Source organism: Esox lucius, chromosome 3 (genome assembly GCF_011004845.1).
Source record: "Esox lucius isolate fEsoLuc1 chromosome 3, fEsoLuc1.pri, whole genome shotgun sequence".
Classification (NCBI taxonomy): domain Eukaryota; kingdom Metazoa; phylum Chordata; class Actinopteri; order Esociformes; family Esocidae; genus Esox; species Esox lucius.
Window position 1 is genome coordinate 33,725,557 of NC_047571.1, and position 27,683 is coordinate 33,753,239.

Here is a 27,683-nt window from a genome sequence, read left to right on the forward strand (position 1 = left end):
TGGTAATATTCTAGTCACAAAATACAACCAATAATAAGGTAATGTTAAATCTTACTTGTGAAAGGTAATCCCCGGAGCCCTGCTTTCGATGGTCCGCCGATATGAGCAGGAATATGCTCCACAGTGCTCTGGCATCGTTGCTTCTGCTGCTACGCAAATAGGAGTATGACCGGTCAAAGATGGCGGCCGTATTCTCACGCCCAGCAGCCAATGCGGCGTCTACTCTTTATTATGTCTATGGATGTAACGGGGTCGACGTTGAAGTCTGAGCTGTTTGATTACTGGGATGTAGGATGGAATGGAGTAGTTGACGAGTTCGACCAGTTGCAGAGTTGAATATTTGAACATGATGCCGGGCGGAGGGACTGAGAGCTCCGTGGTAGCGGTTAGCCGTGGGCTAGGGGCACAGAGGTGGATTAATGATGTGAGTGCCAGAATGATCCACGACATTACAGGAGGATTTGAAAGTCTCGGTCACGGCTCGCATCTGGTGGAGGTTGCCTGTGAGAAGGAGGTCAGCAATCGGGCCGCTGTAGCAGCTAGGATTAGCCACCATGCTTTTGGTTAATGGGGGCAGCCAGCTAGCGGCTAAACGACGAGGCGACGGTCCGGTCGAGGAGCACAGGCGGCTTCGGAAACCAGCTCATGAGCTGTCCAGAGATAGGGGTACAGCGAACACGAGAGTAGCAGACGGAGAAGCGGCGAATAAGCAGCACCAGCGTCCTCTCACGTCCTCTGACGTCATGAGTCATAAGTCAAGGTCAGGGGTTTACATTTGAATTACTCTTTCAAAGCAGCAACAAAGGCAGGAGAGCATGTGGTTGGTGGTCAGACACTTTCCAATGCCAAGTTGAAAATGTCAGTATTGTTCGACTTTTTCACCCTGACTGTTTACTACACAAGAATGTCAGTTTTGTCTAGCTTAATGCTATTGTGTACTACATAGCTTTTTAGATACCAGTTTCAACAGTAGGTAAAGGTTTACTGGGAAAAGTCAATACTGTACAAAACTGTACAATACTGTAGTACAAAAATTCCCATTCACCACAAAAAGAATATGCAACCACAATGAAAAAACCTTTGGTAGCTCTGTTAAAATAAAAACTGAAGTTGCCTGGATAAGCCAGCTTCCTCGCTTCGTAGTACATTTAGGGATAGGACGAATTAAACCAAAGCACCGTTCAGTTTTCCAAGCTCTACTCTTTCGATGAAGTGTACCAGAAAATTGTTTCAAATGGTAACCTCATGTGACCAATGACACTCAAAGCTTTGGACGTCACAAAATCTCCTTTGAGTTCCAACCTGTGACGTTTTCGGGAATGGCTGTTTTGAAACTGTGTTAATGATTAATGTAATCCGGTCACTTCTAGAGCTGTAAGTAGGAGTTTGAGACACGAATGCGAATAGAAATTAGCGGATGTGAAAGAGCAAGTTAGTGAAGAGAGTCATAAAATAGAGCTTGTTATTTGATAGTAGTCATAAAACAGTCAATTGGAGAGTCATACAAAAGATTAGGTTATTTGAGAAGTAGACAAGTTAATTATTAAAACTGTTGTTTAGCTTGGTTACTGGAAAGGGTATTAGTACAGTGTAATAGAGAACAATGGGGAATGTGTGTGTGAATGTGTGTATATAATGGGGAATGTGTGTGTGAATGTGTGTATATAATGGGGAATGTGTGTGTGAATGTGTGTATATAATGGGGAATGTGCGTGTGAATGTGTGTATATAATGGGGAATGTGTGTGTGAATGTGTGTATATTTGTAACTGAAGGCCACTTTATGTTTGAAAAGTCTATGTGAGACCAGGAGTTGTGGACTCATTGGCTGGAATTGAATTGTTTTTAATGTTATTTATATAGTTGTTGTGTCAGTTCTTGGGTACAAGCTATATTGAGCATTCAAGCCTGTTATTCGCTCAAAGCACTCCCAAACTGCAGGGGGCAACCAGAGCTGGAACTTCCAGGAAGTGCTCCTGGGGCCATATTAACCTGTGCACCCACAGGCAGTGTTTGTGCATGGCAGTGAAATGCTTGGTAAAAGCTCATTCCTGGAAAAAGATACTAATGACCACAGCTCCTGATCATCCAAAGACGCAACTGGTAGGACAGAATGTGGTTGAATGTGGTGAAATGTGTTGAATTCATGCTTCAATATGACTTTTGTTATTAGATAAGTTTAATTAGGGGTAAAGATCCTAGGTTAATCCTATATAACTAAATGTTTGGTTTGATTTGAGGATTCAGTAACATTTATTTGTGCTTATTTTGAGAAAGTGAAATTGAGATTTATTTTGTGACTAATTCATGGGGTTTTGTTTGTGTTTTAAAGGTTATCAACCTATTCTGTTCCATCCTTATGGAAATAAAAAATCATAAAGTGAACAGTTTTGAGTTGTCCTTTGCGTTCATCAAGGATAAAGCCGTTTTCAATTTTGGGCAGAGCTGTGGTCAGCTATAAAACACACAAAACTTGACAATAGTCATTATACACATTGCCAAACTACAATGGCCAAGGTCTGTGTCCAGGTCCTCTGCAACCTGTCATGCCTAAAAAGGTCTATGCAGGAACATCCAAATGTGAATATCTTTATTTGTTCTTTAAGCTTCAGTGGCTTAGTGGCTTAGATCCAAGGTGGCTGACCATAGCATCCGACAAATATTTTGGCATAGAGGTTACAGGTTTGAATCTCTGGTTAGGCATCTTGTTATTAAAATGTGTTTTAAATAACTGTCACCTTTTTATAATAACAACAATACATAGTTCTAATGAACTGCTTTCGAAGGACCAAACTATGATTTACAACTAGTACAAAACCAAAACTTAGGTAGGAAACAGTAATAATACTTGTGATGGGAGAAAATACGCTTTTAGAAACATCGAGCCAACTGAATCAATTTCATCAACAAAGGGTTCATTGTTTCGAAACACTCAAAATACCACACCCTGGTTACATCTGCTGGTATAACAAATGTAATGCAACTGGAAGACTCTGAGAAACTACCCCTAAAGTCTTTCACAACAGCACCGCCCTGGGCACATTTTGGTTTTAGGCTGAATGAAAGAGGTGAGCCCAATCATTTCAAGGAGGTGAAAAACTGGATTTGCACCAGAACGGTGGCGCTGAAAAGCACAAACACCACAAATCTGGCTCACACTACAACAGTGGCATAACATTTAGGCCTACAATATAAACAATTAAATTGTTAATCGCAATTATATGTATGACAATTAAGTGTCAACTAAAATGTCCTAATCATGACAGCCCAGGTGGCATATCACACTATTGTTAGTTATGTCCACTTCATTTATACAACTTCAGCTACTGAAAACGGACAGTGTAATGTCTTGCTAATAAATATGATACATTTTAGGGTTTGGGGTGACCAGATTCAACAGGGTGAAATACGGGACAGTCAGGGAGTCCATAATACAAACATACCTTGATCCAGTAAACCAAAATCCTCCAAAAGCAATAACACATACAAGCGCCAGTCTGAAAAACTCAAAAGTTGTCCCTATGCATATTACCAGTACCATAATGACAGGTATAAACACACGTACCGGTAACATATGGAAATATACGTTAACGAAAACTGACAATGTAACAATATGACAATGTCAACAATGTTACGGATAATGTCCTTAGATGCTTGACTCTTCAAATATATAAACATTTGTATGGACTTTGAAGACTCACGGACTTCGAAACGCGTTCTCGGTACGTCTGTGAGGCCTTAGGGCTGTCCCCATTGTCAAATTGGCAAGTGCGCAAGGGCTCTTTCACAGACATTTTGTGCCCTTTATGCACCCTTTTGGTAAGTCTGCATTTCTGCCTGTGGATATTGGGACAGGCCCTTTGCCTGAGGGAATTGCCCAGAGTTCATTGCATTGCGACGTGAAATACAAGGGCCCAATCCCAATGTCCACACTCACAGACTCATGGACTGCAGACTTTGCCTGAGGGAATTCCCACAGTTCATAGCGTTGTGACGGCAAACTCTGGGGTTAAAAGAGGAAACTTGGCTGCGAGAAAAAAATCTTGGCAAACCCACTTTATAAGAGAAGAACAGTAAACTACACTACATTAACAAGGATATATGCACATAGAATACATGAAATCAGAGGAATTTAATCACTTTATTACACACCCAGTATATTCAACTATTTATTTTAGTTTTTGCTTAACAATGCTGTTTTGACCAAAAATAGTACAATGATTATTGACAAATATAGATTGTTATTGACAATTACCTCTTGTTCACTCAGTAGGGCAAGAGCCTGCAAAACATATAAATCAGGCAGTCAGTTAATTAAGTGCCTTGGCCGCGAAGAAGGTAAAAATATAACCCACAATAGTGTGCAACATATTTCAGCGTTGTCAAGGTAACCATAATAAAGTCCCAAAGGTCTGTCCCTTTACTATTCATAACATTTAGAGCCCTTGCAGCCACTTGCACTCAATCACTTACCAGGTGATGTCAGTTAAGTCTGTGAGGGTTCAGGGGGGACAATGGGATTGGGACATTATGACATAACCAACACTTTGTTTGCTTAGATCATGTGACTTGGCCACAGTAAAACAAGCTTCAACACTACAGTGCCACATTTGGACATTTTCATTTAGGGCTGTACTCACTTTTGTTGCCAGCGGTTTAGACATTAATGGCTGTGTTATTTTGGGGTGAATTTTACAGATTCAAAGGGAAATAATCATGTGATCATGACCTCCAAAGCTTCATTTGACCAAGTTATTTTCAAACCAGAACGCAATACCCCCAGTGCACAAATGACCACAGACCAAATAACATATCAACATGTCTTATACTGAGGGGAAACCATACTAGTCCAGACTACTGGTCACCAGTTAATGAGCGTGATTCTTCCTGTTGTGGGTAATATGATTGTCTTCAATACAAAATGTCAGCCTTTCTTCGTCAACAAATTCCTGTTTTATTGAACTTAGCATTTTCAATGGTCTTTGTTATTAATTCATTCTTACCATTACTTCGAATGCACTGATAACATCTGGTTACAAGGGCTGGTGGCCGCAAACCCCACAGAAATATGTGCTGCTCCAGGTTAAATAAAATGCATCCAAATCAAACATGTCATATTATATTTTGTCTAGCATATGTCCCTGCTGTGCACTGTGTTGGAAAGCTTCAAGCAATTAACAGTTTTTTCAAAACGACCCTCAGTGGTTCAGAAAGCCCCGGTTTCCCATCCCTAAGTACACCCCCCTGGTATGCAGGCCATCCCTAAGTACACCCCCCTGGTATGCAGGCCATCCCTAAGTACACCCCCCTGGTATGCAGGCCATCCCTAAGTACACCCCCCTGGTATGCAGGCCATCCCTAAGTACACCCCCCTGGTATGCAGGCCATCCCTAAGTACACCCCCCTGGTATGCAGGCCATCCCTAAGTACACCCCCCTGGTATGCAGGCCATCCCTAAGTACACCCCCCTGGTATGCAGGCCATCCCTAAGTACACCCCCCTGGTATGCAGGCCATCCCTAAGTACACCCCCCTGGTATGCAGGCCATCCCTAAGTACACCCCCCTGGTATGCAGGCCATCCCTAAGTACACCCCCCTGGTATGCAGGCCATCCCTAAGTACACCCCCCTGGTATGCAGGCCATCCCTAAGTACACCCCCCTGGTATGCAGGCCATCCCTAAGTACACCCCCCTGGTATGCAGGCCATCCCTAAGTACACCCCCCTGGTATGCAGGCCATCCCTAAGTACACCCCCCTGGTATGCAGGCCATCCCTAAGTACACCCCCCTGGTATGCAGGCCATCCCTAAGTACACCCCCCTGGTATGCAGGCCATCCCTAAGTACACCCCCCTGGTATGCAGGCCATCCCTAAGTACACCCCCCTGGTATGCAGGCCATCCCTAAGTACACCCCCCTGGTATGCAGGCCATCCCTAAGTACACCCCCCTGGTATGCAGGCCATCCCTAAGTACACCCCCCTGGTATGCAGGCCATCCCTAAGTACACCCCCCTGGTATGCAGGCCATCCCTAAGTACACCCCCCTGGTATGCAGGCCATCCCTAAGTACACCCCCCTGGTATGCAGGCCATCCCTACGTACACCCCCCTGGTATGCAGGCCATCCCTAAGTACACCCCCCTGGTATGCAGGCCATCCCTAAGTACACCCCCCTGGTATGCAGGCCATCCCTAAGTACACCCCCCTGGTATGCAGGCCATCCCTAAGTACACCCCCCTGGTATGCAGGCCATCCCTAAGTACACCCCCCTGGTATGCAGGCCATCCCTAAGTACACCCCCCTGGTATGCAGGCCGCATAAACAATGAAACATGCAGATGAAGAGTGTGGGATAACAGGAACTTAAATGTGCCCCTCAATTAGAGATTACTCAGGGCAGCTGCCTCTAATTGGGGACAACCAAAACAAGTGATGGCCATTCAAGGCTTCATTGGAGTTATTTTAGCAGCAGGATGTTATGCTGGCAGCCCTTAGATTTTCGTTATCACAATAAAAGCCATCATTGAAATGTATAAGGCAATATAGTTAACAATCTAGTCTGTGAAAAAGAACAGACAAGAACAACATTGGAACAGACATTAAACATAAAATGTACATACTAGATTGTTAACTATATTACCTTATATATTTCAATTATGGCTTTTATTTTTTTATCCACATGACAGAGATGCCAAGAGGCCCTGACCATCACCACCAGGCAACATAGAGATACCTAGAGGCCTCCCGACCAGACAGTCAATATTGTTTTTGCTCACTGTATTTATTTCCAAATGTGAATGTATATGTTGTACTGTATTTGGTTGTCTGAAGTGAAATAGTATGATTATGTCCAGATGTGAAACTAATCACTCAATGTGTAATTTGACTTGTGGGCTCAAATCTAAATCCTATTCAGTTTTTCCACAGTGTCTTTCTCTAATATTTTATAACAACACATCAACATTAACTAAAACTGTTACCTAAATTATCAACAAACAACATCAAACATGATTTCTCTGAGTCCTGTGTTGTATTACAGTTGGAGGTGAGACCTCAAATACAGACACCAGAGATACACTGAGGAAGACAGACAGCATGGAACTAATATCTCCTACTAGTGAGTTGTGGATGTAGTTTTCTGTGTGTTAAAGTGGTCCATCCTCCAGGGAGTCAGTGTGTTGACCAGTGATGTGTGTTGTGTTACAGTGGGAGGAGAGAGCAGCAGTCCAGACTCCCCAGTGTCTCCCAGTGGGTCTGAGCTGAGACTGGTGCTGCTGGGGAGGACTGGTGCTGGGAGGAGGGCAGCAGGAAGCACCATCCTGGGAAGGGAGGAGTTTGGGGCCCAGGCCAGCCCCTCTGCAGTGACCCAGAGGAGTGTGAGGAGAGAGGGGGAGGTGTGTGGGAGACACCTGGTGCTGGTGGACACTCCAGACTGGTTCTGTCCTGGACTCTCTCTGGAGGAGATCAGACAGGATGTGGGGCTCTGTGTCCGTCTGTCTGCCCCGGGACCCCACGCCTTCCTCCTGGTCATACCAGTGGAGCCCTCCAAGGAGGAGGAGAGAGGGGTGCTGGAGAGAATGGAGGAGATGTTTGGGGAGGGGTGTTGGGGACACACTGTGATTCTATTCACCCATGATGACAGCCTGAAAGAGCAGAGCATTGGGGAGTTTCTCCAAGCAGGGAGTCAGGACCTCCAGCAGCTTGTAGAGAAGTGTGGGAGCAGATACCATGTCCTCAACATTAAGGACAGGACCAATGACACTCAGGTCCCAGAGCTACTGGAGAAGATAGAGGAGATGGTGTCAGGAAACAGAGAGAGCTTCTACTGCAGTCAGACCTACCAGGAGACAGAGGCCCAGGTCAGAGAGATGGAGAGAAAGATCCAGAGGGAGATGGAGGAGAGGAAAAGGAGACATAAAAAAGAGACAAGAGAGAGGTTTGAGAGGGAACTGCAAGAATCTCTGAAGGAGAAAGATGTAGAAATACAGAACCTCAATAGAGAAATTACAATACTGAAGAGACAAATAACTGATCTGCAGAGACAACTGGAAGAAGAGAGAGATGAGGAGAAGAAGAAAGAGTTGGAGAGAGAGTTAAAGAGAGAATCTGTTAGGAGGGAGGAGATGGAGGGAAAATTGAAGAAATCCAAAGAGGAGAAAGAGAATGAGAGGAAGGAGATGGAGGAGAGACACAGGCAGGAGATTGAGGAGATCATTTTGACCTATGAAGAACAGGCCACAGTGGAAGCTAAGAGAATGAAGAGAGTCCTCATGAAGATCATTCTCCCTGAGTTACACAACAACATTACAACCTCAAAGACAACAATGCAGAGACAGTTCAGCAGACAGATGAAGAACAACACACAGGAGAAAGACAGAAAAATAGAGACTCTACAACGTAAGATTCAAATGGGCAGTGAGTTGTTCAGCAGATGGATAAAGGAGGTTAGGGGAGAGATTGCTGAAGGAGAAGCATAAAGGATTAAGAGACGAACAACTCTGTGTGATACTAACATGTAGACTTCAGATTTTGTCCAGATTTTGTCCACATAATTGTTGTATCTTCTTCCTAGGTAACAAGTTCAGGGTGTGAATTTTCACATATAAAATAATTATTTCAACATGTTCTCATCTGGGATTTGGAGTCACAAAATACTAGTTCTTGTATTCAGATGTTCTTACTGCCCCACAATGTCTGTGACTGGTGTTGATTAATCTGACTATTCTTATAATTTGTATTTACTTATTTATACTTTCTGTATATATTTGAATGTTGGTGTGGAATTTTTATCAATTTTATAAAACTCTTAAAACTCAATAAAGAAGAGCACTGATTCACTTCAATGTGCATTAGCCAACTAGGGATTCAGTCTGCCAGAAGGGTTTATATATTCTTTGTCTCCTGGTTGTTGAAAGTTATGTAACTCCATGAATGTAAAACTGAGAAAATCAGCTCCCCAAAATCATCCTCTAAAAATGTTGAATGGAGAAACTGTAAATATCACTGGCTAAAATGATAACCTGTTCTTCACAGCAAACTACAATTAAGCCTGAACTATAGAGGATCTTAAGATGCATAGGTCTTGTCCAGAACTGGTACCCAGGTTGATCTGAGACACTGTTGCTGCCCCCTCTGCTGGACCCAAATACCGGGTCAGAACCAGGTCAGATGGATGCAGCAGAATTGCATGGAAGTGAGTTACACCGGTCCACCACTAGGGGGCACCAGAATGTGGTATTTTTATTTGCAGTCATGCAAGATAATAACTATTTGTTATCACTGTTCTATTGACCACAGCAGTGCTGATGCCCCAGACTCATTACTGGACCGAAGTATGAGGACAGACTTTACATCAGCTGACAGAACGTAGAAAAGATTAGATATTAAGAAGTCTTCAAATCCAATTCCCACTCATTCAGTTACAAATGAGATTGGAGTGTGTGTGTGTTTGTGGGTGGGTTTGTGCATATGTGCGTGCGTGTGTGTGTGTGTGAGGGAGCAGGTGTGTGTGTGTGAAGAAGTGCGTGTGTGTGTGTGTGCGTGTGTAGGTGGGTGTGTGTGTGTGTGTTTGATTAAAAACATAATTTAGGCAACATGATTCCTATTGTGTTAAATACAGGACGTCAATTCATAGACAGGACAAGACAGGACAATCTCAGAGCTAAGATCTAGGATCAAGTCCCCCATCCCACAACCGATTCAATCTCAGAGCTAAGATCTAGGATCAAGTCCCCCACCCCACAATCTATTCAATCTTTTTCCATAAAATAAAGGAAATCAAACAGACCCCTGGGGCCTCTGGGCTCTTCTCAACAGGATTTTCCCTGGTCCACCTCCTTATCAGTCTCTCTATGGGCTCTTCTCAACAGGATTCTCCCTGGTCCACCTCTCTATCAGTCACTCTATGGGCTCTTCTCAACAGGATTCTCCCTGGTCCACCTCTGTATCAGTCTCTCTATGGGCTCTTCTCAACATGATTCTCTCTGGTCCACCTTTCTATGGGCTCAGCCCCAACGTCTGCCTTTTACTGACGTTGACACCGATGCAAGAATTTATCGTTAAATTGGTGCAGAACAGGACCAACTACCACTGCAGGCCTTTTAATTGTACCTAGAATTTCTAAACAAACAGCTGGCGGCAGGGCCTTTTCTCATAGAGCACCACTACTGTGGAATGATCTGCCAATTAAGGTTAGAAATGCAAACTCAGTGCAAACTTTCAAGTGTCTACTAAAAACTCATCTCTACAGCACGGTTTATAATTAGGTGTAGCCTGGCCCGGGGGCGTGAAGGTGACCAGTAGGCTTGATACTGTCCCCCCTTGCTGTCTTGCCAGGTGGGCTCTCGTCGCCACTGGTATGCCCTCCCTTCAATGCCTTTCGGGGGAAGAGTCACTGGCTTGTTGTTGTCTCTATGTTGCGCACTTGTGCAATTGGGCTGTACGCTGCTAGCAATACTCGGCCCTCATTCAGGGGGGTTGCGGTTGGTGGGTGTCCGTTTGGTTGATGCCTGGCAATGTGGGTGGATTGATTTCCTGCCTGTTGGGCCCTGTCCGGGGCCTTCCGCAGGTAGGGCCACAGTGTCACCGGACCCCCCCGTCTCAGTTCCAAGGTGTTACGCTGCTATATTATTGTGCTGGAGGATATGAGGAATGCATTACTAACTTTTTTTCAGTCTCCTCCAGCTTTAAATTTTAGGAGGAGATGAGGTCCTGGTCCACACCTGCGGATTACCTGGTTTGGGGGGCCCGTTGCTGTCCCTGTCCTTGTCCACCTGGTCATACTTCTGACCTAGTCTAAAAAATCTAAAATAGACTCTGGATTTAGCCCAGAGAAATGTATTTATTATTCCAATTGGACTCTTAATATCTCACCCGGCACAGCCAGAAGAGGACTGGTCACCCCTCTGAGCCTGGGTCCTCTCTAGGTTTCTTCTTAAATTCGACCTTCTTAGGGAGTTTTTCCTAGCCACTGAAATTCAACACTACTGTTGTTTGCTCCTTGGGGTTTAAGGCCGGGTGTCTCTGTAAAGCACATTGTGACAACTGCTGTTGTAAAAAGGGCTTTATAAATACATTTGATTGATTTATTGACTTCCTAATGAAATTATTTGATTATTTAATTGACTCTTCATTTGGACTTGTGAGTGCTTGGTACATTAAACAGAGTTTATTGCCTTGTCAAGGAACTTTGTACATATCTTCCTGATAAAGTTTATGATACACATACCAAAGCTACTCGCTCAGCTGGACTGTAAGCAGATATGTTATTCTTACTTTTGTTATGGCCATCATAAAGGCTTGAAGTTCCACAAAGTTGCAGGTCGTTAGGTTAGTGGGTGTGACCACAAGAAATACTGTGTCGATTGTGTCCATCAATATACTGTTAGTATTACCAACTATAAACCGCACAAGAGCTCAGCTAACGTGTCCCAATTGTAACGTGGATCTGACTGTTGAAATTAATCATCATTGTTTCATAAAACCCTCTAAACCTGACGACCCCAGTGAGTGCTACATATTTTACGATTGAGACAACTGCCAATCCAGTGAACAGTAAATTTTGTGTGTTCAATAACCTTTGATAACGAGACGCAGTGTTCGGCCGGATATGGTTTTGTTACTGCTGTTCTCCAAAAGTTCAGGCAACTGAAAAATACTGACTACACCAGGTTTTGATGGTTACATCTTGATGCAGTACCATGCTAACAATGGTATTGGTGCAACACTTATTGCTAATGGTAGCAAGGTCATGAGATACATTGATAGGCATTGCTTCCTACAGAGACCCGTAACATAAAACTCATGCAAAGTAGCGTAGTGTAAATGAACAGTGAGAAGAAACGACACAGACAACCAAAGCTACCGTCAAACATAAAACTTTTATTATAAACACACAGTAAAGTGGTTTGGGAAAAGGGGCTGAGCTGGACCCAAGAAATTAAATAATAGTCTAAACACCCCTAAACTGGACTTGCCAGCCTCAAGAACCGCTTAGCTATCTACTATCCAATACAAAAATACAGTGGGTGGTCAGTTATAACTGGTGTATTTAAACAGTTTTCCTACCGGTGGTGTATGCCCAAGGGCGACTTGCTAAAAAAAAAAAAATCCCAGGGTCACAGGGACAAACAAAACACACAGGATGAACAAGCACTAAACAGCAAACAGCAAACAATTGACTAGACAACACCAAACAAAACCAGGGATGTACGATGCGATTGGGTAATGGAAAAAAGAACAGGTGGTGCAATTAGGACGGGTGTCCACTGATTGGTCCACCTCAGCATTCAGGCGATGCACTCATGACTGCCAGGTGGGAAACACCAATGAGCACAATCAGGAACAAAGGACACCTGGGGAAATGGCAGGAGGGGAAAAACACAAACGCACATACAGGGTACCTGCATGCGTAACAAATACCATGATGGCTAAAGGAAAAGATGGGTTTTTGCAATGGTACAAAACGGTTTCCACAGACCCCTTTGTCATGAAGGATGAAATAAAGGCTTACTGAGTGAATTATGTGGTCATCTTGAGAGAGGGTTGCATGTGTTACAGACTCCAGTTCCTGGAGTGTGGTGGTGTTGACCCATTCCGGTCAATTACGATTGCTTCAGCTTGCATGAAAGTCTTTAACAACAGATTCCTCACCAAGGATACAATTGTATTGGTCCCCTCAGACACCTACAATTGTTGTCAGAAGACATAGCATTTCAATGTTTTAAAAAAAGGAAAATGACACAGGAAAACATTTAAACAATCCTGATGTTTAATTCAACCAGTACTGAAGTTTCATTCAACCAAAACTGGTTTATTTCATGAAATATTCTCTGATATTGACCTTATCCCTGGTCATGGTATGTGTAGGGTAATTGTTGGTTGCTAGTGGTGACAGTTCATGACTGATTTACTGCTATCTGGTCCTGGTATGGTCCAGTCAGAGCCCAGACCTCAGTCCTCTATATCATCTATGGACTGACCTAAAGACGCCTGGACACAGGAGATCTCAATTTGACTGAGCTTGAACTTCTGCAAAGAAGAGTGGGATGAATTGTGATACTCCAGTTGTGATTGGTTGATAGAGATCTGTCCTGACAGACCTACTGCTGTAATCCAAGCAAAAGGTGCATCTGTGATGTACAGTGAGGAAAAAAGGTATTTGATCCCCTCCTGATTTTGACTCTGGACCCCAGTCTGTCAGGTTAGACACCTTCACCTCCTCCACACTGATCCTGAACACTGGTGTTCCACAAGGCTGTGTGCTGAGCCCCTCCACCATGATCCTGAACACTGGTGTTCCACAAGGCTGTGTGCTGAGCCTCCTCCACACTGATCCTTAACACCGGTGTTCCACAAGGCTGTATGCTAAGCCTTCTCCTTTTCTCCCTCTTCACTTATGACTATGTTTCTGTACACTGTTCCAAAGCAAACAAATGTTTGAAAATCTTTTAATTAATAATATAACAGAAGACCTAGTGCATACAGGTATTTAAAGCTGATGATTAGTAATGTTAAAAGACTACTTGTCAAACTCTGTAGGTCCAAAAAGGTGTTTTCCAAACAAGGCAGTGGCCTCCATGGACTTAATAAAAACAATATAAGTGTAATGCCTCCAAAAGTTTACACCTCTTAACTTTGTCATTGCCTCATCACGTTAGAACTATACCGTTTACATTAATTGTGATTGAGTAAAGCTAAGCTAGTTAGTTCTGGGATTTGTTTATGTTTGACAACAAAATCTCCTCCATGAACTGCCACCTTAACGTGGTGGAGGGGTTTGAGTACCCGAGTGACCCTAGGAGCTATGTTGTCTGGGGCTATATGCCCCAGGTAGGGTCTCCCAAGGCAAACAGGTCCTAGGCGACGGGTCAGACTAAGAGCGGTTCAAAACACCCCTTAATAATGAAAAATTATTTGAGTTCCGTGACGTCGCCCGGTATGGCGCAGCCGGGGCCCCACCCTGGAGCCCGGCCCGGGGTTGGGGCTCGCACGCGAGCGCCTGGTGGCCGGGCCTTTCCCCATGGGGCCCGGCCGGGCATAGCCCGAAGGAGCGACGTGGGGCCGCCTTCCCGTGGGCTCACCACCCACAGGAGGGACCATAAGAGATCGGTGCATAGAGGATCGGGCGACAGTCGAAGGCAGGGGCCTAGGCAACCCGATCCCTGGACACGGAAACTAGCTCTAGGGACGTGGAACGTCACCTCGCTGGCGGGGAAGGAGCCTGAGATAGTGCGTGAGGTTGAGAGGTTCCGACTGGAGGTAGTCGGGATCACCTCTACGCACGGCTTGGGCTCTGGAACCACACTCCTTGAGAGAGGATGGACTCTTCACCACTCTGGAGTTGCCCATGGTGAGAGGCAGCGGGCTGGTGTGGGTTTGCTTATAGCTCCCCAGCTCTGCCGCCATGTGTTGGAGTTTACCCCGGTGAACGAGAGGGTCGTTTCCCTGCGCCTTCGGGTCGGGCATAGGTCACTCACTGTTGTTTGTGCCTATGGGCCAAACGGCAGTGCAGAGTACCCGACCTTCTTGGAGTCTCTGGGAGGGGTGCTGGAAAGTGCTCCAACTGGGGACTCTATCGTTCTACTGGGGGACTTCAACGCCCACGTGGGCAACGACAGTGACACCTGGAGGGGTGTGATTGGGAGGAACGGCCCCCCTGATCTGAACCCGAGTGGTGTTCAGTTATTGGACTTCTGTGCTAGTCACAGTTTGTCCATAACGAACACCATGTTCAAGCATAAGGGTGTCCATCAGTGCACATGGCACCAGGACACCCTAGGCCGCAGGTCGATGATCGACTTTGTTGTCGTTTCATCTGACCTGCGGCCGTATGTCTTGGACACTCGGGTGAAGAGAGGGGCGGAGCTGTCAACTGATCACCACCTGGTGGTGAGTTGGATCCGATGGCGGGGGAGGAAGCTGGACAGACTCGGCAGGCCCAAGCGTACTGTAAGGGTCTGCTGGGAACATCTGGCTGAGTCTCCTGTCAGAGAGATCTTTAACTCCCACCTCCGACAGAGCTTCGACTGGATCCCGAGGGAGGTTGGAGATATTGAGTCCGAGTGGACCATGTTCTCCACCGCCATTGTCGAAGCGGCCGTTCGGAGCTGTGGACGTAAGGTCTCCGGTGCCTGTCGAGGCGGCAATCCCCGAACCCGGTGGTGGACACCGGAAGTAAGGGATGCCGTCAAGCTGAAGAAGGAGTCCTATCAGGCCTGGTTGGCTTGTGGGACTCCTGAGGCAGCTGACGGGTACCGACAGGCCAAGCGGACTGCAGCCCGGGTGGTTGTGGGGGCAAAAACTCGGGCCTGGGAGGAGTTCGGTGAGGCCATGGAGAAGGACTATCGGCTGGCCTCGAAGAGATTCTGGCAAACCGTCCGGCGCCTCAGGAGAGGGAAACAGTGCCCTACCAACGCGGTTTACAGTAGAGGTGGGCAGCTGTTGACCTCAACTGGGGATGTCGTCGGGTGGTGGAAGGAGTACTTCGAGGATCTCCTCAATCCCGCCGTCACATCTTCCATTGAGGAAGCAGAGGATGAGGGCTCAGAGGTGGACTCGTCCATCACACGGGCTGAAGTCACTGAGGTGGTCAAGAAACTCCTCGGTGGCAATCCGCCCTGAGTACCTCAAGTCTCTGGATGTTGTGGGGCTGTCTTGGTTGACGCCTGTGCAACATTGCGTGGCGGTTGGGGACAGTGCCTTTGGGATGGCAGACCGGGGTGGTGGTCCCTCTTTTTAAGAAGGGGGACCGGAGGGTGTGTTCCAACTACAGGGGGATCACACTTCTCAGCCTCCCCGGGAAAGTCTATGCCAGGGTTCTGGAGAGGAGAATACGGCCGATAGTAGAACCTCGGATTCAGGAGGAACAGTGTGGTTTTCGTCCGGGCCAAGGAACACTGGACCAGCTCTATACCCTCTACAGGGTGTTGGAGGGTTCATGGGAGTTTGCCCAACCAATCCACATGTGTTTTGTGGATTTGGAGAAGGCATTCGACTGTGTCCCTCGCGGCATCCTGTGGAGAGTGCTTCGGGAATATGGGGTCCTGGGTCCTTTGCTAAGGGCTGTCAGGTCCCTGTACGACCGAAGCAGGAGCTTGGTCCGCATTGCCGGCAGTAAGTCAGACTTGTTCCCAGTGCATGTTGGACTCCGGCAGGGCTGCCCTTTGTCACCGGTTCTGTTCATAATTTTTATGGACAGAATTTCTAGGCGCAGCCAGGGGCCGGAGGGTGTCAGGTTTGGGGAACACACGATTTCGTCTCTGCTTTTTGCAGATGATGTTGTCGTGTTGGCCTCTTCAAACCAGGACCTTCAGCATGCACTGGGACGGTTTGCAGCCGAGTGTGAAGCGGTGGGGATGAAAATCAGTACCTCCAAATCCGAGGCCATGGTCCTCAGTCAGAAAAGGGTGGCTTGCCCACTTCAGGTTGGTGGAGAGTGCCTGCCTCAAGTGGAGGAGTTTAAGTATCTAGGGGTCTTGTTCACGAGTGAGGGAAAGATGGAACGTGAGATTGACAGACGGATCGGTGCAGCTTCTGCAGTAATGCGGTCGATGTATCGGTCTGTCGTGGTGAAGAAAGAGCTGAGCCGCAAGGCGAAGCTCTCGATTTACCGGTCAATCTACGTTCCTACTCTCACCTATGGTCATGAGCTTTGGGTCATGACCGAAAGGACAAGATCCCGGATACAGGCGGCCGAAATGAGCTTTCTCCGCAGGGTGGCTGGGCGTTCCCTTAGAGATAGGGTGAGAAGCTCGGTCACCCGGGAGGAGCTCGGAGTAGAGCCGCTGCTCCTCCACATCGAGAGGGGTCAGCTGAGGTGGCTTGGGCATCTGTTTCGGATGCCTCCGGAACGCCTTCCTGGGAAGGTGTTCCGGTCCCGTCCCACCGGGAGGAGACCCCGGGGAAGACCTAGGACACGCTGGAGGGACTATGTCTCCCGGCTGGCCTGGGAACGCCTCGGTGTCCCCCCGGAAGAGCTGGAAGAAGTGTCTGGGGAGAGGGAAGTCTGGGCATCTCTGCTTAGACTGCTGCCCCCACGACCCGGCCCCGGATGAAGCGGAAGAAGATGTATGTATGTATGTATGTATGACAACAAAATACTCTGAATGATAATTTCAGTCCGGTAGAGACGCCATTCTCGTTAGTTATTGCATCTTTGCTGCAACATCACGTCATTTCAGTTCATTTATTAATGACAAACTCATCTGCCTACCTACACTATTGAATATTTATCTTATTGCAAGCCATCTCTTAAAAACAACATTAAACACACATAACATAGGTCTGCAATACAGCATCCAAAAATCGAAATTCACAACGTGCTTCAAATCATTAGAAGATTATAACAAATCTTACCCGGAGGTCTCTCATCAATGCACACTCACACATTCGCAGATACACACACAAACAGGTATTTACCAACTCACAAACCCTACAGTTTTTAATCACTGTTGCCTGCTCAACCAATATGTAGAAAGCAATTTTGCGTTAATGCTCGTTGTACATTTTGAGAAGATGTACTTTCAAACGTTTTGTTTACCTGAAATAGCCTATTCTATGCTGTCACCGAATCAGCATTGTTCATGCAAAATAAACTCAAATCTCTGGCTTATTTTGTAAGGTTTTGCCATATAACAGAACTGAAAAAGTTAATGCAGACTTACAACACCTATTTTGATTCCAGAAAACATAATTGCTCATACACACATGTAGCCAAGTCATCCGTTTATTTTTAACAACGCTTTGACTCCAACCAGGATATATTCAACCTAGCCATAATGTCTGATCAACCTTGTTTTAGTTTGTTACTTCAGAACACATTGAATTGAACATTAAATGTCTGGGGAGTTGAACATTCCTGACTTCTGGTGCCCTATTGTTAAGAATCAAAGCAACCATAAATTACTAACATACACACCCCCATACCATATTTAATCCCCTGTACATGCATACGTCATACCGGAAGTTACACCCTGTTGCCCCCTAAACATACATCACACAGGAAGCTACACCCCCAGCATACGTCCCACCAGATGTCCCACCCACAGCATACGTTACACAGGAAGTCCCACCCGCCAAACCGGAAGTCTCGCCCACATGTCAATCAATCGTCAAAAGTGACAGAATGAACCCTAAATTAACTACTCTCACTTTTATGCACTCATTACACTCACACCATCACAGCTTATGCTTCCTAAGTGGACAGATTGATATCCCTGAAGATTTATTGTCTTGTTGTTATACTGTGATGATTAAAACATGATCCCTTAATTTTTTTTGGAACAGTGTATATTAACTCGACCCACTGAGGTTTATATCACAGACTAGTTAAATATTAACTTGACCCGGCATGGGACTTTGGATCTGACACACTTGATAATCGGTTGTAAAGTTAAAGAATAAAGTGTAAATGAAAGTGAAATTTTCTGTACAGACAGAAGTTGCGTAGTGTTTGGTTTAACATAGTTTAGAAGTATCTTCATGGGTAACGTTACGTTTTTTTATCATTAGTGGGACCTTATATTGAAGTAGAGGACGAGAAGACCAGTGAAGGTGGTGAGTATTATAACTATTCACATTCACTTTTTTTTGCCAACAAGTAAATATGAATATCAACTTTTCATCAAGATACTTGATTATTTGATGTGACATAAAAGAATGAACATAAAATAATTGAGTTAAAAAATATGGCACAATACAATACTCGGTTGACTAGCAAGCTCTTAGGCAGGTGTAATTAACATGACACTTACAGTTGACATCCTAGATACAAGGAGTAGAATACTGAACATGTATAACCTACATACAGGGAGTAGAAAACTGAACATGTATAACCTACATACAGGAAGTAGAATACTGAACATGTATAACCTACATACAGGGAGTAGAATACTGAACATGTATAACCTACATTCAATGGAGTAGATTACTGAACATGTATAACCTACATACAGGGAGTAGAATACTGAACATGTATAACCTACATACAGGGAGTAGAATACTGAACATGTATAACCTACATACAGGGAGTAGAATACTGTACATGTATAACCTACATACAGGGAGTAGAATACTGAACATGTATAACCTACATACAGGGAGTAGAATACTGAACATGTATAACCTACATTCAATGGAGTAGATTACTGAACATGTATAACCTACATACAGGGAGTAGAATACTGAACATGTATAACCTACATTCAATGGAGTAGAATACTGAACATGTATAACCTACATACAGGGAGTAGAATACTGAACATGTATAACCTACATACAGGGAGTAGAATACTGAACATGTATAACCTACATACAGGGGTAGAATACTGAACATGTATAACCTACATACAGGGAGTAGAATACTGAACATGTATAACCTACATACAGGGAGTAGAATACTGAACATGTATAACCAACATACAGGGAGTAGAATACTGAAAATGTATATCCTACATACAGGGAGTAGAATAATGAACATGTATAACCTACATACAGGGAGTAGAATACTGAACATGTATAACCTACATACAGGGAGTAGAATACTGAACATGTATAACCTACATACAGGGAGTAGAATACTGAACATGTATAACCTACATACAGGGAGTAGAATACTGAACATGTATAACCTACATACAGGGAGTAGAATAATGAACATGTATAACCTATCTCAGGGCAGCTCCAGGCATTATCGACATAAGCGGTCTCTTAGTGCCCCCGACAACTAGGGAGCCTTTGACCAATTGGGGAGAATATTAAAAACGATAGTACATTAACAAAATGGAATCGAAAACATAGATATTTGATTTTCCGTTTGTCAGTGCAGCCTGACATTTAGATAATTTTCTGCTATTAAAAGGATTACTGTGTGCATCAATTTCAATAGTTCAGGAATACTATTCTAAGCACAAATGCAACAACCAGGTATGTCAGTAACACATACAGTAATGGGTGGGAACTCCATTGGCCTAAACTGCTTGTGGCATTAGGTTAATTTATCAATCAATATTAAGTACAAACACAAACATCTGTAAAATAAAAAAAGATGTACCTGCAAAAGAGTTTGCTGGGAAATAATGATGATGAATTTGGTGTGAGGTTCTGTTTTTGTCGGTTTTGGTTATGCGTATGATCTTGAATGTAATTCGGTTTTCTTTCTTTTGTTCTTGAACGTAGCCTATCCTTTTGTCATTATTGTTTACACCTGTGTCTCATTTGCTCCCCTCTATATTAGTTCTATGTTTGCTTTTCTCCATTGTGAGGTGTTGTTGGTTTTTTAACCCTATCAAGCATGTGACTACTTTCTGTATAGACTTACCTGTGTTTAGACCCTTATTGCCCACCTTGATGATTCTCAGTCTACTTCCATGTGGACTTTTACCTGCCTGATCTTGTTTGCAATTTTGTCAGAGGAGAAGGCCAGTCAGCAGGGTCTGTAGGCAGGGTCTGTAGGCAGGGTCTGTAGGCAGGGTCTGTAGACAGGGTCTGTAGGCAGGATCTGTAGGCAGGGTCTGTAGACAGGGTCTGTAGGCAGGGTCTGTAGGCAGCAGTTTGTCCTCAGCAGCAGGATTGGGTGGGGATGATGCCATAGGCATTTCTAATGCAGAGCACATGGGCATTAGTTTACATGTTATTGACAGCATTTATAGTGGTGGAACATCCCACATACAAACCCAGTAATAATAAAATCATCATTGTTACCTACAATATGGGAACATATATCTGATTTAACATAAATAATTTATTTAGTTTGTGCTATGCAGGGATGCACATAAACACGTGCGTGTACCGACACACACACACACACACACACACACCTGAAGAATCCTGCTGGGGAGAACTGGAAGCAAACAGGCGGTTCGAATGTTATCATTGGATTGAGTGGACGTTATTAGTGGTTATCAGCCTCATAGATATGGGTCAGAAGGGGCCTGCTTGTCTACTGGTAGGCACAGAAGGCTGTTATCATCCATTCTCATGGTTAATTTAGTATTGAGATAATTTATTGACAAAATCATCACAGTTTAAATTGTCTCTCATTTTAATGGTCTTATCTGTAGACTTACCCTAACCCTAACCTTAACCCATTTTAATGGTCTTACCTGTAGACTTACCCTAACCCTAACCTTAACCCATTTTAATGGTCTTACCTGTAGACTTACCCTAACCCTAACCTTAACCCATTTTAATGGTCTTACCTGTAGACTTACCCTAACCCTAACCTTAACCCATTTTAATGGTCTTACCTGTAGACTTACCCTAACCCTAACCTTAACCCATTTTAATGGTCTTACCTGTAGACTTACCCTAACCCTAACCCATTTTAATGGTCTTACCTGTAGACTTACCCTAACCTTAACCCATTTTAATGGTCTTACTTGTAACAGCGACCTGAATTAGTCTGGGATTCGATCTGGAGTCTTCTCGTGTATTTATCCGTGATTAACCATGCGAATGGATGATAACAGCCTTCTGAGCCTACCAGTAGGCTAGCAGGCCCCTTCTGACCCATATCTATGAGGCTGATAACCACTGATAACACCCATTCAATCCAATGATAACATTCGAACCGGGTGAAGCAAATGGGTCTTGATCCTCTGGCTCTCACAACATTTGTGAAGACACTTGTGTGGCTGAGGAGGTGGATGACTCATCCTGGCCAGTGCCAGAAGGTGCTCCAAAATATTTCAGAAGTGCCCCTGAATTTGGATTGAAATACAATATATGAGTCTGACACCCTAAATAAATGTGTTGCACAATTAAATACACATGTCATTATGCACAATTTATCTTCACTAATTCTAGATATAAGACACGCCAAAAGACTCAATACATCACAAAATATACAAAATATCAGTATAATATGGACATATTTTAAAGATGCAAGGATCTTTTCATACACCCCATCAAATTAACATTTTAACCCCATCAAATTCATTGCTTGGGCTAATGCCTCAAAACACGTTTATCCAGTCAAATGCGTTTCTTGGGAGGGGCTTATACAGGCGCTCACGAGAATAAGGCCTTCAGTGCAACAGTAACTAAATAAGTGAAGATGGCAGCAAAATCATCAAATAAAACCCCACTGAAATCTGTGGATATCAGTCTTAGAGAAACAAACAAAACCTTTTCCTGGGTAAATTGTCATTATTGTGACCGGACTACACACTTGCTTTAGAAGATATAATTGGACTGGTAACGCTGAATGATGGGTTTTGTAAAGCGGTGTGTGTAGTAGTGGAGGGTATATGCTGGTACACACCTTGTACCCACTTTTCCAGGCACCGCTACACCATTGTTCCGCGTATAATGTCATGGTTACTGTGTCGCTAGTGGGAAACGAAGTAATATGGATCATGGCACATAAAGGAATCAGAACTGTGAGCAAATATTTTCTATTGAACCCAGCGTTTGTTGAACAAAGCAAACAGGTCAGGGTGTATTACAGTGTTGTCTATACCTGCCGACAGGTAACAGTGGGGGATAGTAACAGGTCAGGGTGTATTACAGTGTTGTCTATACCTGCTGACAGGTAACAGTGGGGGATAGTAACAGGTCAGGGTGTATTACAGTGTTGTCTATACCTGCTGACAGGTAACAGTGGGGGATAGTAACAGGTCAGGGTGTATTACAGTGTTGTCTATACCTGCTGACAGGTAACAGTGGGGGATAGTAACAGGTCAGGGTGTATTACAGTGTTGTCTATACCTGCTGACAGGTAACAGTGGGGGATAGTAACAGGTCAGGGTGTATTACAGTGTTGTCTATACCTGCTGACAGGTAACAGTGGGAGATAGTAACAGGTCAGGGTGTATTACAGTGTTGTCTATACCTGCTGACAGGTAACAGTGGGGGATAGTAACAGGTCAGGGTGAATTACAATGTTGTCTATACCTGCTGACAAGTAACAGTGGGGGATAGTTACAGGTCAGGGTGTACTACAGTGTTGTCTATACCTGCTGACAGGTAACAGTGGGGGTTAGTAACAGGTCAGGGTGTATTACAGTGTTGTCTATACCTGCCGACAGGTAACAGTGGGGGATAGTAACAGGTCAGGGTGTACTACAGTGTTGTCTATACCTGCTGACAGGTAACAGTGGGGGATAGTAACAGGTCAGGGTGTATTACAGTGTTGTCTATACCTGCTGACAGGTAACAGTGGGGGATTGTAACAGGTCAGGGTGTACTACAGTGTTGTCTATACCTGCTGACAGGTAACAGTGGGGGATAGTAACAGGTCAGGGTGTATTACAGTGTTGTCTATACCTGCTGACAGGTAACAGTGGGGGATAGTAACTGGTCCATGGGCCTGTTCTGACACCTGGTAGAGCCTCATGATCTAAGGTCACTGGTCCATGTTGTTACCCGGTCAAACATTAGTCTGACGACTTCATGTCACTTCTTGTGGTTCCTCTTTTTGGGGCATATTGCTTTGGCCCTTAGTATTCTGCCTCTCCTGTGGCACTGTGTTTTGTCCCAAATGTGGCATGGATGTGCAAGAGGAATCAGGTATACGAATTCTGCATTATAAATCCCTTTATCAATGAGCATTCATAACCATTTCCACCACAAAGTCTTATCCAACACGATGGAAAAAGAGAACAATATTAACATTTAAAAATGTTACATTTATTTCAGACCAGTAGGTGTCACTACTGTGCACTGTGTTTAAACATTTGAGTATTTAACAGTTTTTGGAAGCAAGTCTGAAAGGTTTCAGAAAGCCTCTATTGCCCATCACTATCATTCCCTGAGGGAGGGGACGAGGTGCCATGCCTTTTGGGCCTCACATCGTTCGAGTTGCAGTGAAGAGTCGTTCTAAAATCCATTACGTAAATATGTTGATTTGCAAAAAGTGCATTGACTTGGCATTGTACTGGTAAGATGTCTGCAAGTGTAGAACCACCTGCAGCTAAAAGACCTCACCCATGATCTTCAAAAGTGTACAACTACTATGAATGAACACCTGCAATGAAAGCATCCCGGAACGCTTTGTCAAGATGACAGAAAGACAACTCCCTAAGTCCTGTTTACCAAGCATGATGTTTATCACGTGGAACGGGTTCATGTTAGTAGTGGTCACTTAAAATGTATTTTCTAAATGTTTATTCATCGTCCCTGTGTTAAAATTTATTTCTGCCCCACTCATCTAACGTTATTCAGCCCTTTTAAATGTTCTGTTTACTTTAACGACCATGTATGAGTGAGAAAATTGCTTGAACTAACATTATAAACTGTTCCTTGCCCCACAGTGATGCAAAAATACATTTACATACAATTACACTCACCTAAAGGATTATTAGGAACACCTGTTCAATTTCTCATTAATGCAATTATCTAATCAACCAATCACATGGCAGTTGCTTCAATGCATTTAGGGGTGTGGTCCTGGTCAAGACAATCTCCTGAACTCCAAACTGAATGTCAGAATGGGAAAGAAAGGTGATTTAAGCGATTTTGAGCGTGGCATGGTTGTTGGTGCCAGACGGGCCGGTCTGAGAATTTCCCAATCTGCTCAGTTACTGGGATTTTCACGCACAACCATTTCTAGGGTTTACAAAGAATGGTGTGAAAAGGGAAAAACATCCAGTATGCGGCAGTCCTGTGGGGGAAAATGCCTTGTTGATGCTAGAGGTCAGAGGAGAATGGGCCGACTGATTCAAGCTGATAGAAGAGCAACTTTGACTGAAATAACCACTCGTTACAACCAAGGTATGCAGCAAAGCATTTGTGAAGCCACAACATGCACAACCTTGAGGCGGATGGGCTACAACAGCAGAAGACCCCACCGGGTACCACTCATCTCCACTACAAATAGGAAAAAGAGGATACAATTTGCACAAGCTCACCAAAATTGGACAGTTGAAGACTGGAAGAATGTTGCCTGGTCTGATGAGTCTCGATTTCTGTTGAGAAATTCAGCTGGTAGAGTCAGAATTTGGCGTAAACAGAATGAGAACATGGATCCATCATGCCTTGTTACTACTGTGCAGGCTGGTGGTGGTGGTGTAATGGTGTGGGGGATGTTTTCTTGGCTTTAGGCCCCTTAGTGCCAATTGGGCATTGTTTAAATTCCACGGCCTACCTGAGCATTGTTTCTGACCATGTCCATCCCTTTATGACCACCTTGTACCCATCCTCTGATGGCTACTTCCAGCAGGATAATGCACCATGTCACAAAGCTCGAATCATTTCAAATTGGTTTCTTGAACATGACAATGAGTTCACTGTACTGAAATGGCCCCCACAGTCACCAGATCTCAACCCAATAGAGCATCTTTGGGATGTGGTGGAACGGGAGCTTCGTGCCCTGGATGTGCATCCCACAAATCTCCATCAACTGCAGGATGCTATCCTATCAATATGGGCCAACATTTCTAAAGAATGCTTTCAGCACCTTGTTGAATCAATGCCACGTAGAATTAAGGCAGTTCTGAAGGCGAAAGGGGGTCAAACACAATATTAGTATGGTGTTCCTAATAATCCTTTAGGTGAGTGTATAACGCCAGTGATGAAATAAATCCATATCATAACCATTTTAATAGGCTACTGATTCTCCAGGTCAGGTAAAGGGTTGACTTGACATTCAGTGATTCCATTAATCTGTTTCACAGCAATCCTTTTGAATTAGAGGTCCAGTATTTTTCTGATCATGCAACTACCCGAGTGCAAATCAAACTAATCCCACCGCAATACTATTTGCATCTATCTACATTTACTTTGACTATTACATGTTAAAAACCTTATGATTTGATGAGGTAATGAATTCATTAATATGTATGGTTCAGGTTTATTACTACAGCCTGGGTATGCATGTCACTAATACAAAAACACCCAGAATACCTAGTATTAGTTCTACCTGTTGTGAGTCATTTTTGCATGATGCACACAAGCACTATACTCACATTGTGGCCTTGGGTGGCTAGCACAAAACATACATATCTGTGCTGAGGCTTGGAATTATTAATCACATGTGTCATTACTTGGCTAACGTCTAACATTTGCTAATTTAGCTGGGCATAGCTAACCATAGAAGTTTGCACAGTGGATCATTTTAGTTTAATTATACAAACAGCAAGAAACACAAAGTTGTTGAAAAGGTTATATTTTGTGTTTACAGTTTTTTTCAATTGCTTATGCACAATTTGGAAAACAGGGTCCGGTTTGTCAAAACACTACACACAATTAGCACAACACTTCAGATCATTTGCAAAATGTAACACTTTGTCAAAACTATACACAACTTCATAAAAACAATATTTTGTTAACATACGAAACACACACATTTCATATGACTTCAATCTTTTTGAACCAGTTACACACTGCTGTTGCTAACCTAAAACACTTTTAGCAAGTTTAATTCTCAGTGATTAGAGTACTGTAAATGAAGTACACAGAAAGTGCAACTATACAATAGTTCACCAAACACTACACAAGACCAATGCTGCAGACTGACGAAAATATCATTTATTTCTCTCCATATACTCAAATCAGTCAACATGGAGAATCACAACAAAACATGTCCCAGTTGTCATGCTACTACAGTACTGTTCATAACACTGTTAGCTCTGCAAACAACAGACAAAAGTAAAGTACTGTATCCAGTACAGGTTACAATTACAGTAAATAACAACAACGCGGGAAGAACCGTCTTGAATGTCGAATCCATCCTTGCACAGCTGCGGGGTCGGCTTGGTCACAGGCATGAACCATGGCCTGAATGAGGGGTACCTGAGCTCGGGGCTGGATATCGTAAACCTTCCACCGCCATGCAGAGAAAAACTCTTCGATAGGGTTTAGAAATGGAGAGTATGGTGGTAGGTATAGTACTGTCAACTGTGGATGCTGTTGAAACCAGTTCTGGACCAAAGCAGAGCGGTGGAATGACACATTGTCCCAGATGACAGTGTATTGTGTCTGGTGCATTTCATTACCTGCTGTGACAATGTGGTGCAATCGGCCCAAAAATGCGAGACTGTGAGGTGTGTTGTAAGGGCCCATTTTGGCATGACGGAGGAGAACCCCATGCTGTGAAATGGCAGCGCAAAGGGTGATGTTACCCCCACGTTGCCCTGGGACATTGATTATAGCCCTGTGGCCAATGATATTTCTGCCTCTCCTTGCTTGTGTGAGGTTGAACCCTGCCTCATCAATATATATGAATTCATGCTGGATTTCCTCAGCATCCATCTGCAAAACTCTCTGAAATACAGTGAAAGACAAGATTCTGTAGTTCAGGATAGGTCTAGTATACAGTCAATGTAAAAAAGTCCTGTGTGCAGTATGCAACATCACAGTGCTAGAGTGAACAATACAAACCTCCACATACTCATGCCGCAGCCGTTTGACCCTCTCTGAATTCCGCTCAAAAGGCACTCGATAAAGTTGTTTCATTTGAACCTGATGTCTTTTCAGGATGCCAGTGTGGACTGAGAGACCTGTTGGACATTATTGAAAATGGCCTGGTCATCGATAATGTTTGCTTGTAGTTCTCTGAGCCTGATAGCATTATTGGCCAAAACCATATTTATTATCTCTCTCTCTTGTTCTTGCGTGAATATGGGCCCCCTTCCTCCTTGCCGTTCCCGACCCTCAACCTATGTAGAGAATAATACATGTAACTTACTGTACAATGTCACAGGAAGGGGTATCACAAGTGTTGATATGGTGCATTCAATAAGCCACTG

General features: G+C 44.1%; 1 protein-coding gene across 1 annotated transcript; it reads left to right on the forward strand.

Moving 5' to 3' along the window:
- Window positions 1-554: 554 nt before the first annotated feature.
- LOC117594245 (GTPase IMAP family member 9-like) lies at window positions 555-27,429 on the forward strand. The gene is made up of 4 exons (XM_034291359.1): window positions 555-666; window positions 7,037-7,114; window positions 7,204-7,973; window positions 27,412-27,429. The coding sequence occupies exons 1-4, from the start codon at window positions 555-557 to the stop codon at window positions 27,427-27,429; spliced, it is 978 nt and encodes a 325-aa protein (XP_034147250.1).
- The last annotated feature ends 254 nt before the right edge of the window (window positions 27,430-27,683 follow it).

What these genes read in the sequence shown, in the direction of transcription:
- LOC117594245 (XM_034291359.1), top strand. Translation starts at nt 555, where the DNA reads ATGCTTTTGGTTAATGGGGGCAGCCAGCTAGCGGCTAAACGACGAGGC. An exon ending in TGAGCTGTCCAGAGATAGGG is followed by an intron (nt 667 to 7,036) that starts GTACAGCGAACA and finishes GTTGTATTACAG; the next exon opens with TTGGAGGTGAGACCTCAAAT. An exon ending in GGAACTAATATCTCCTACTA is followed by an intron (nt 7,115 to 7,203) that starts GTGAGTTGTGGA and finishes GTTGTGTTACAG; the next exon opens with TGGGAGGAGAGAGCAGCAGT.